Source organism: Condylura cristata, unplaced genomic scaffold, assembly GCF_000260355.1.
Source record: "Condylura cristata isolate star-nosed mole 26May11 unplaced genomic scaffold, ConCri1.0 scaffold00020, whole genome shotgun sequence".
Lineage (NCBI taxonomy): Eukaryota > Metazoa > Chordata > Mammalia > Eulipotyphla > Talpidae > Condylura > Condylura cristata.
Window position 1 is genome coordinate 19,112,417 of NW_004567121.1, and position 11,371 is coordinate 19,123,787.

Here is an 11,371-nt window from a genome sequence, read left to right on the forward strand (position 1 = left end):
AATGGTAATTCTTCCAATCCATGAGCAAGGAATATCTTTCTGTTTCTTTTAACAATGTCTTACAGTTTTCATTGTAAAGGGTCTTGTACCTCCTTTTTTAAGTTTAGTCCTAGGTACATAATTCCTTTTGCTGTGATTGTAAATGGGATTGTTTTCTTGATTTCTTTTTTCTTCTAGGTCATTGTTTGCATGTAGGAACAAAACAAATTTTTATATTTGATATTGTATCCTGCCACTTTGCTGTACTGATTTATAGTTTTTAATGGAGCATTTAAGGTTTTCTTTGTATATTACCATGTCATCTGCATACAGAGATAGTTTTACTTCTTACCCAATTTGGATTTCTGTTATATCTTACTCTTGCCTAAGAGCTCTAGCTGGAATGTCCAACACTATGTTGAAGTAGATTATAGGATTGCTTTTCACCTTTTTATTTTCAGCCTCTGTTTATCTTTGGAGCTCAGGTGCATTTCCTGGAGAGAGCAGAAAGCTGGATTTTGTTTTCTGATCCAAGCATCCACTCTGTGCCTTTTGGTTGGTGAGTTTGAGTCCGTTTACATTTAGGACAGTTATTGATATATGAACATCTGCTACTACTATTTTGGCCTTAGTTTTCAGGTCCTATCCCTGTTCATGTTTTGTGGCTGATCTTCTCTTTGATTTAGATAGGAGAGCTCCTTTGAACAATTTTGTTGAGATGATTTAGTATTTACAAACTCCTTCAGCTTCTTTTTTATCTGAGGAAGCCTTTATTTCTCTCTTGATAGAGGAAGGGGAATCTTGTAGGATAAAGTATTGCTGGCTTGTTTTTCTAAGTTTCCTTGAATATCTTTGATCAACTTTTCTGTGTTTTCTTCCATTTCTTTTCATGGCAATGTTGAACTGTATCTGACAGGAAGAAAAGATCTTGCATGTCTTTGTGTTTAGGTTCTGGAGATTTGTTCTCTGTGGCAAGATAGTCCCTTGAGGACTCAAGGTGCCGTGTGTTGTATTTTCCATCTCCCCATATTGTAGCTTTCTGGTTTGCTGTTTCAAGTGCCCTGAGGGTGCAGAACTTCCACTTTTCCAGCTAATGTTGGGGATGATCCTGTAGTAATTGAGTGAGGGGTATGAAAGGGGTCCAGTCACTGGTGAAAGTGGTTTACAGGAGTTGCTCAAATTTGTCGTGCTATTGAAAGCTCCCCCTACCTCTTTTGTGTTTCAAGAGTCACATCTCTGTAGTCTGTGAGGTTGCACTATCACACTTCAAAAGATCAGTTCAAGTTCCAAAAGAATGAGGGATTGCTGTCCTGTGCCCTGTCTTCTTCACAGGGTCCCTGGCCCACCTGGGGCACCCAGCTCCTCTGTAGATATCTACCCTCGGTTAAGGGTAGATCAGCTCTCCCTCCCCCAGGACCACCAACCACACATGTGAGCACAGCTCTCAGGTTTGCACAGCAGACTCCTGCTCATGCTGTGGTGTCTAGACATAGCCTCTTTACTTACCTTTTGTTGTATGGAATTGAATGTCCACAGGTCCTTTCTAGGGTGGTTAGTGTTGCTCTTTGATGGCCAAGAGCTGTTCCAGTTTTGCCCCAAGTCACAGGACCCTCTAAGTCCAGTGACTACCTAGACTGTTTTCAGATTGTCCCTGTAATGAAACAGAGAACCTGCTCTGGCACCATCTTCCTTCTGACTGTCCTTGCTTTACTTTCAAAATTATAATTTAGTGTAGTATAGAACTCTTAAGTTGATTCATATATTTTTATATCTTACAGGATAGTTTTTTGTCTCTGGTTGGCTGTTACTGATTTTAAGTGATTTCCAGAAACTGATCCAGGATCATACATTGAGTTTAGCTCTCATGCTTTTCAGTCTCTTAATCTAGAATGGTTTTCTTAGGTTTCCTTGCTTTTCTAGACACTGATGTTTTTAAAGAGTATGTGTCACTTCTGATATGTCTGCTGTTTCTTCTTGTTCAAATTCAGGTTATACATTTTGGGCAGAAATGTGTACTGGTGATGTGGTGTCTTCAGTGAATCATATCAAGAGGCTTGTGGTGTTTATTCGTTCCATTATTGATGTTGGCTTTTGTTTAACATGATCTGCCAGGTTTCGTCACTTACACAAATATTTCTCCTTTTGTAAATGATTAAGTAAAATGTGGAGAGATACTTAGAGATCATATATCTCCTTCTTCAAGTAAGTAGTACTCAGCCTTGGTTAGTTGGATTCTACCTTAGTCAGTTTGTTAAGGGGAAGGATGTCCCAAAGGAACTCTGCAGTCTATGGACTCCACCCCCACTCCAACTTTCTGGACTCTATACCCTACTCCAGTGATTGGAAACTGCAACTCCCAGCAGTACCAGGGAGAGAACTGCGAGGACCCAAGGGCAGAGGTAGCAGGAATTCTGTGACATTTGGGGGATAAAAAGGGCGCAATTGCATCTCGCGCTCTCTTAGACCCCACAGAGGCCCCACAGACAGGCGGCCCAGTCCACTCTGGGCTACCCTGTGACAAGTTCAAGCTCCCAAAACAAAATGGTAGAAATTTTCTTTCTCAGAGTTTGAAGAGTAGCAATCTGTCAGGATATGTCTTTAGTTTGTAGATGGCCACCTTACCTTCTCACATGCAGGGAGTGAATGAAGCTCTGTGGTATCTCTTCTTACAAAACATCATAAGGAACCGTGCCCTAGGGGCCTCATCAAAGCCTAATTATCCCCTAAAACCTCTATCTCTAAACACCAGTGGCAACGAAGGTTAAGGCTTTAACCTATGATTTGGGGGGTGGGCTGGGGTGGTAAGGAGGGGTTGTGGTATCGTTCAACCCACAGCAGATTTCATTGCCCTTTAATTTAAAAAATTATGATTGTGGAAGTTCCATTCTTCTCTCTCAAGCATTATATTCTTTTTGCATAGTGTCTTGCTCTTAGAGCTTTGATACTTTATAATAGTTTAATTATTTTAATGTACTTATTCTATTCTCTGAAATTTGGGGATTTTAAATTTCAATGTTAGTTTGTTGTTTTGATGGCTCTCAGAGTGAATCGTTTTTTAAGGAAAATCTTTCGTGGCCCAAGTTGTACAGGTGTCCTTCAGAAGAGTTTTGCTTTGGCTTTTCCCAGGAACCTCATGAGTCTCTTTGGTCTGGGACTAATGATTATGTTAATTTCTTGGTTTGGGTAATACACATTTGAACCTCAAACCAAAATGAGCAATGGCCTCTTAGCCCTAAATTTAGTAGTTTTTTTTTTTTCTCCTTCTTCCCTAGTCAGAGTTTCAGCAGAAAAAGACTGTTGTTGTCTAGCCATTTGAGACACTCCATGACAACTTGGATTTGTAGATTGACTTTTTAAAATTTTTTAAATTGTTTTCATTTTACAGAGAATACAACGGGGCTCTGGTTGTAATCAGGAGTCTCTCTTCCAGTGTTCTGTTTGGAGTTGCCTCGTGTCCTGTTGTGATGTCCTCAAATATTTTTAAAACCCCAAGCATTTAGGTTGCAGAGCCCGGTTTCTCTCCTTCCTCATCCCGTTCATCTTACCTTCACCCCCTGGTTGTGGAAGTTTCAACTCTTGTTGTTTTTTGCCCATTTCCTTCCATTTGTGGTACCCAGGGCCTTTAATTTATGTATTTATTTATTTTTGTGGACTCTCTTTAGGTTTCATTGAAGGAGGGTTTTTACATCCCTACTCTCCAGTATTGCCAACAGCTGAGATCGGTACTGTGTAAATCCCTAAAGTGGTATTTCCATGGTGTTTGCTATGCTGGTGTCCACCATTAGTGGGAAGGCATACCTGTTTTCTCTTTTCCCCAGGACAAGAATGTTACAGAAGAAAACATAAAGTGGTGTTGAGTTTATCTTTAGTAGTACAGAGCAGTTTTTCCCTAATTAGTAACTTTGTTTTTTTTTTTTTTTGAGCAGTTCTAGATTTATAGAAAATGTGCACTGAAAATTCAGAGTTTTATAGGCTTCCAGCCTCCTCCCCCACTTCCCATTTCTAAGTTTTTCATGGGTGTGATGCATTTGTTACAATTAATGAAGCAATGAACGTATCTTTTTAACATTATTAATTAAAATCCCTGAATAAAGTCAGTCTCTAATAAATTAGGGTTCTTTCTTGTTCTGTCTTCTATGGGCTTAGACAAACCTATGATGATGTATCCATTAAAGTATCACACAGAGTATTTTCCAGCCCTAAAAATCCTGAGTCTGGCTCTGTGTTCATTCTCAGTACTCTCTTCTACCCCTGATAAAGTATCCCTGACCTTTACTTTTACTTCTCCATAGCTTTGCCTTTTCTAGAATGGTTGAAATCATACTGTTAGTAGCCTTTTCAGACTGGCTTTTCACTTAGCTGCAGGCCTATATGTTTCTTCCATATATTTTGTGGCTTGATACCTCATTTGTTTTATCACTGAGTAGCACTCAGTTTATATGTGGTTAGACTGCAGTTTGTATTTCCATTCACTTATTTAAGGACAACTGGTTGTTTCCAGTTTTGGGCAGTTATGAATAAAACTGCTATAAGCATCTGTGTGCAGGTTTTTGTCTGGAAATAATTTTTAACTAATTTAGATAAATACCTGGAAGTGCCCTTGCTGGATTATGTGGTGAAACTATGTTTCGATTGGTAATAAATGGCCAGATTTGGTAAGACATTGCCAGTCTTCTAGAGTGACCTTACCATTTTGCATCCTCACCAGCAGTGAATCCTGTTCCTGGTACTCTGTATCCTTGCAACATTTGGTGTTGTCAGTGTTTTGGATTTTGACCATTATAATTGGTGTGTCGTGGTACCTCACTGTTTTTAATTTGCAGCTTCCTAGTGACGTATGATATTGGGCATCTTTTCATAAGCTTATTTGCCATCTGTATGTCACATTTGGTGAGGTGTCCAAATTTCTGGCCCGTTAAAAAAGCTAGGTAATCATCTTATTGCTGAGTTTTTAAGAATTTGTTTGTGTGTGTGTGTGTATTTTGGATACAAAGCCTTTATGAGAAAAACGTTTTGTAAAAATAATTTCTCCCAGTCTGTAACTTCCCTTTTCCTCCTCTTTCTCTGAACAGTGTCTTTAGCAGAGCAGATTTTTCAGAGGAAGAAAAGCTCTTACATAATGTCTTCCCCACTTTTAATAGCCAAGGAATTAAAGATTCAAGGGTTCAGTCTTTCTTTTGAGGTATATTTGAGAGAATGAATGAAAAGACCTATGCAGTAAGTACATTATAGAACTTAGGAACTTCTTTGGAAGAATTGTTGGCATTAGAAGTTACTAAGTATTTTCTAGTAGAAACAGGTAAGAATAATGTAATAAATGGGTAAGAATAATGCAATAAATAGATGTAGTGGGATTGTTGTTAGCAGAGTTTTCTTTCAACACTGTGGCCCCTTAACATCTCTTGGATTCCTACTTTCCTTTCTGTGTCTCAGGACTAGATGACTTAAGTTCTCCTGCTTTTCCTACATAGGAAGGTTAACACTACTTCTTCCTCCATGTCATCCTTAGGTGACAGAGTTGATGGAGTAAGGATGTTTTAAAGGTGCCCAGTTACAGGTGGACAGTGTCATTATTAAAACTTAATCATCTTTCCCTTCTCTTGCTTAATCTCCACCCCCCTGTGCACCACAATCGCCCCTTCTGTAAAAACCCAGACCATTGAATAGAAACTTTTACAGAAACAGGCCACACACAGTTATATTTGTTTTGAATGTCATTCAGCTTGAAACATCAGTCATTGTCATTTTTATTTCCCATTTTTGGGTTGACTTTGGGGGAGGGCATCTTCTGTTTCTTGTTGGCGCTCTTATGCTTTATTAACACTACTGAAGGCTGCTAATCAAATATGATGTTTTGATTTCAAATGTTGAGATTTTTTTTTTTCCTTCAGTAAACTGGGGTTTTGTGAGGTTTGACAAGCGGTTTTTTTCTTTCGAAAACCAAAATTGAAGGTTTCTGTTAATTACTGGGCAGAGTTGCTATTTTTACAGTAGGTTTGTATTGTTTGTGTTGAGATTTCTTTAACTGTTTCTTTTTCTTTTATGATTTATTTATGTATGCAATACAAGAACTGGGGTACAGGCCAGAAGTGTGGGGGGGGGTGGGTAAGAGGATTCACCAGAGACAGAGTAGGGAGGGAGCAGAACAGGCAGATTAACTGCTGAGGGGAAGCAGTGGCAGATCAGGAGAGATCTGCTGTGCCATGTGGGTCACCTCCCTGGGTGGGGATGGAACTCATGCTGCAATGGCTGCACACAGCTTCATAGTGCTGTGCTTTAACCCGTTGTACCACCAGGGAGGTCCCTGTTTGTGTCTTTTTATAATATTTGAGTTAAAATTTAAAGGGTTTTTCTCTATATATAAAATGTACATTGCCTTTATGAGAAGTGGTCATATAAAATAAGTCATTTTTAAATTAAACTATGTTCTGTAAGATTTCAGATGATGTATTCTTTTTTTTTTTTTTAAGATTTATTTATTAATACATACAGAACTGGGATAAAGGCCAGAGGCAGTGAGAGGCATCACCAGAGACAGAGTGAGGAGCAAAGCAGGTAGATCAACAAAGTACACTGCTGATGGGAGCAGCGGACTGGTCAGGGAGGTTTGCCGTGCCATGAGGGTCACCTCCCAGGCCGGGGATTGAACTCGTACTGAAGTGGCTGGCTCGGTTACAGTGCTGTGCTTTAACACGCTGTACAATCAGGGAGGGCCCCACATGAAGTATTCTTAATATATAATCTAATGTATTTTTGGTGGGCTTTACAACAGCCTGAAGTTAATCTTATTTTACATGATAGAAAAGGGAAATGTTTTTTTTAATCTGTTTTTTAATTATTTGCGGAAATTATTCGTTTACCTACTATGATCAGTTGTTTTGCGAAACAAATACCTTTATTTGTTAGGCCAATATTTAAACTCATCTTTTAAAATACATTAAAAATTATTTCAGTGGTTTATTCTTTAAAATTTTTTAACTCTTTTGTCCAGGTCTCTGATGTGCCATCTAGACTTTAGAATCAGACCTGTAAACTTCCTGGCCATGTGAGCCATGGCCACGTGGGGAAGCACCCAGGATGATGCTGGTAGTGTCATCATCACAGGATCAACTTTGACAAATACCATCCAGGTTGTTTGGAAAGGTGGTGTGAGGCTTTACCTCCTAAAATGGAATCAGTGCTCTTGCCCACTGTCAGCCTTGATAAACTGTGGACCTGGTCACTGCGCAGACCCCAGTAAATGCTGCCAACACTAAAACCAAAGCTGTTCTTGTCACTGATGTGGTGGGATCCAGCTCCCACAGAGTTCTGGTGAAGGGAAGGCTGTGGTCAGGAAGCACAAAGCAGGTTAGAGCAGCCTGTGGTCAGGAAGCTCTAATTCTTGAGTGGAAGAACTGAGATGATAGAGTGGGGAGTGGAGTGTGGCTTGAAGCTATGTGGAGGAAGGTTCCCTAAATGCTAGAAGTGCTTTTCTTTAAACAACAACAACAAAAAAAAATTAAAAGAAACAAAACAAAATTCCTTTTTGAGTAGTTTTGGATTTATAAAACTCACAGTGTCCTCATTTACTTTTCCTTGTGTTAGCATCTCACATAATCACAGTACATTTGCCCAACTTAGGGATTAACATTGGTACATTACCATTAACTAAGTTCTAGTTTACTTGGATTTCACTAGTGTTCTCCTAATGTCACTTTTCTGTATCAAAATCCTGTCCACGATGCTACATTACATATAGTCTTCATGCTTTGGCAGACTTGTCTCTTGACAGTCTTTTAAACTTGTTTTTGATTACCTTACTAGTTTTGAGGAGTGTTGATAGAGTGTTTTGTAGGGTGTTTCTCAATCAGATTTATCCAATTCTTTTCTCATGAATATGGATTTTAGGGAGAGTGAAGTATCCGTGCTGTCAACATGACTTATCACTGGTTTTGTTAACTTGGATCACTTGTCCTGGTAATGTTGAATTTTCTCATCCTTCTGTGTTGTGCTCTCTGAAAGCAAATCAACTGTTTGTAGTTCCACACATAGGCTATGAGTTAAGTTTCACCTTTGTTAGAAAGAGGTTAATACATAAGTCACTGAGAATTATATTGTCAATTTGTATCTTTGCCCTTTTGTTATTTTATACCAGTTTAATTTGTGGGTATTTATTTTATACTTTGGATTATAATCAAATACTCAGATTGTCCCAGTTTAGCCATGGGAGCTCTTTTAGATTGTTTCCTGTGTTCTTTTATGTCTCGTTTTGTTTTTAGTATTTTCTTACTTTCTGGCAAAATAAAGTATTGCAGACTCGTCATGTATATTCCCTCTTCCTGTTTTATGGTTAGTCATTTCTTGAAGGAGCCCAGATCCCTTGTGTTGGAGAACAGTGTAAGAAACTAAGACCTGAGCTCTGGGTGTGCCTGTTGTTAGTAATGCACTGCTATGTAAATATTTCTAGGCCCTCTTACTACATGGAGGAAAGAAATACATATGTATGTTCCTAACTTATGTACCTATGTACATATCTGTAATTGTTTCCATGTCTGTGTTCATATTTAAACCTAAACTTGAGTTTGTACTGATGTCTCTGAATCTAACCTAGTTCCACACAGTTCATCCTGGTGTTCCTATGAGCTCCTCCTGGTTGTGAGAGACCTGGGCTCATTCCTTCCACCATCCATTAACATGTTTGTTTTGTCTCAGAATACTTGTATAGCTTTTTTAGGAATTGTCGCAACTCTGTTTTACAAGTTTTCAGTCCAGGATGCCCTCAGACTTTCCTCAAAGTTTCTTACTTAGTTATTCTTCAAAATAAAAATTAGAGAATGCAAGGAACTTAGTGATTTGCCTAAGGGTGCACAGCTAGTATATGGCAGAGCACAGCTGAATCCAGTCAATCTGCCTGTGGAGTCCATACATTCAGCTGCATTGCCAAAAGTAGGTGTGTGAAAACACAGCGCTATTGCAATCTAGTATTTAAGGGTTTTTTTGCATTTTGTTTTTGCCAATGGAGAGTCAGAAATGATTCAGTAATACCAGAAAAGTCCCCAAAATATTCCCAAAAGTCAGGAGGGGAGTCAATGATTAGAAAAAGAGTAAATGTCCTTTAAAAAAGACAAATATGGGCCCTCCCTGGTGGCACGTAGGGTTAAAGCACTGCACTAAGAAGCTTAAGCCAATTCCGCTTGAGTTCGATCCCCGCCTGCCCCAGAGGAGATCACAGGGAGCGGCAGACCTCTCCTGACCCGCCTGCTGCTCCCCTCAGCAGTGTACTTCTTCCATCTGCCTGTTCTGCTCCCCACTCTGTTCCTGGTGAATCCTCTCACCCTCTGCATCTCTGGCCTGTATGAATAAATAAATAAATCTTAAAAAAAAAAAAAAAGGCAAACATACAGGAATGGAACCACATTACTTACTAAAGGAGAAGATTCATTTTCTTCTAGTTAGTTGAGGAGACTGTGCTTGTGAGGGAAGAAATTAATGCTTTTAAGTGTTTTGGAATAAAACATGGACAGGTTTACCCTTCCCACCCACTCCCTACCCCCCCCCCATGGACAATTGGTAGAAGATTATTTTTTTCCTTCTGGTAGAAGCATGCAGTTCTCTCCCTCTTCACAATATGTCTCTTTCACAGAGGGGAAGGGAGTGGGTCAGAATTGCAGTTAGCAAAGGCGTTCTGCTGGCTGCTGATCAAGTCAAGAACCAACTCAGCTGAAGGGATTTCTTATTACCATGCCAGAAATATCTAATCTATTCTATTTCACCAGAGCCTGTTTATAGCATTTGGTTTTATTGGTCAACTTATATGGAAAAGTGTATTCTGGAGCTTTGTTTTCAAATAAATACTGCAGCCTACACCCCACCCCCAATTTGACTTAATTTTTAAAAATAACCATATTGAAATAATCATTTACACACAATTCACCCACTTGAAGTGTCAATTCAATGAGTCTGATTGAAAATTGACTTTTACAAACTCTAGAAAAATGACTGCATAATTGTGGCTGCTACTTGGGGGTGGGGGTGTGGGGACTGGGTGCAAAGGAGAGGACGCCTAGTGGGCTCAGGCAAAGGACTTCTGGTGCTTTGGTGTTGTCCTGGTAGCGTAGCTCCCAGGAGGTGTGATTGCAGGACATGGGAACCCAGCCCCCTAGTAGTGCGCACTGTTATAGTGAAGTAACCAGTGTTACCTCAATAAAGAAAAAACATTTTGAGATTAAGAGATTAGATAATGTAGATGAGAGATTAGATAATGCAGATAAATCTATTTTTCCAAATATTTTGATTCTGTTTTTATATTAACTGCTATAAATGAACACCCTAGGTGACATTTATTGCCTAAGATTATTCATAAGGATTGGAAATACATAAAACCATTAGAAACTATCAGAATGTAGTCTGGTTTGTTTAATCCTCATTAAAATACATTCAATGCCTTGTTTTCACTGTAATTTTCACCCCTTTCTCTTTACTGGCTGTCCCTTTTTCCCCACTTGGTTTTAAAGACATTTAATCTCTTAAGCACTTTCCATCTACGTCATATTAAATTGAAACCAGTTGTATTTATTATGTTTTCATCAGTAAGTTCAAAGGGAAGATATCTTTTGTGCTCACAATTCCCATTTAATTAGTGTCTAGCATGTTACAATTCCTGCTGTTGTCAAAGCAAAGTCAAACCAGTTAGCTTAGAAAATATGAAGGAGACATTCATTATTAACTGTATTACCTATTCAGTTGTGCTAAACACTTTTAAAATGATACCCATATACTTGGGGCAGTTTGAGAACTGTTAACTTTTAAAAACCACCCCTCTTCCTAGAAGGAGTTCACAAGCGCAAGCTGTCAGTTCACCACGTGGAAAATTTGACTGGGAACCATACCCAAGTTATTACCTGTTGCCCCACCTCAGAGAGGTGCTTGTAGCCTCTCAGATCTTAGTTCTACCAGAAAGTGTTGGTGACAGTCTTTAAGATTCTTCATGAAACTGCTGGCTTAACTTTGAATATGTGTATTACCAATAAACAATTAGCACTTACATAATATTTGCTTTTCCTACAGATTCGAAGTATTATATTTGTACGAACCCCTTTCAAGCGAAGTGAGTCACAGGGGCAGAGTCCACGGCAGGTGGCCGTGGGGGTGGAACATGGAGGCACTTTCACAAAAACATGCCTGAAGCATTTTCTTAAGGAAATTCATTCTCTGAAAAATCTTCCTGATATCATTGTAAGACTTACAGTGTTTCTGAATTACTTGCCACCTTTTATTTCCCCTAGGAAGACATTTTAAGACTTTTTTTTTTTAAAGATTTATTTATTCATATAGAACTGGGGTACAGGTCAGAGATGCGGAGGGTGAGAGGATTCACCAGAGTGGGAAGCAGAACAGGCAGATCGATGAGGTA

The 11,371-nt window shown here is 39.1% G+C and overlaps 1 protein-coding gene across 1 annotated transcript in view; it reads left to right on the top strand.

The window, feature by feature from the left end:
- The first annotated feature begins 7,031 nt into the window (after nucleotides 1-7,031).
- Nucleotides 7,032-11,371, top strand: part of MAP4K3 (mitogen-activated protein kinase kinase kinase kinase 3) — a 105,337-nt gene continuing 100,997 nt past the window's right edge. The window contains exons 1-2 of the mRNA XM_004686272.2: nucleotides 7,032-7,127; nucleotides 11,026-11,193. Coding sequence (XP_004686329.2) covers nucleotides 7,032-7,127; nucleotides 11,026-11,193 — 264 coding nt within the window. The remainder of the gene's footprint in view (nucleotides 7,128-11,025; nucleotides 11,194-11,371) is intronic.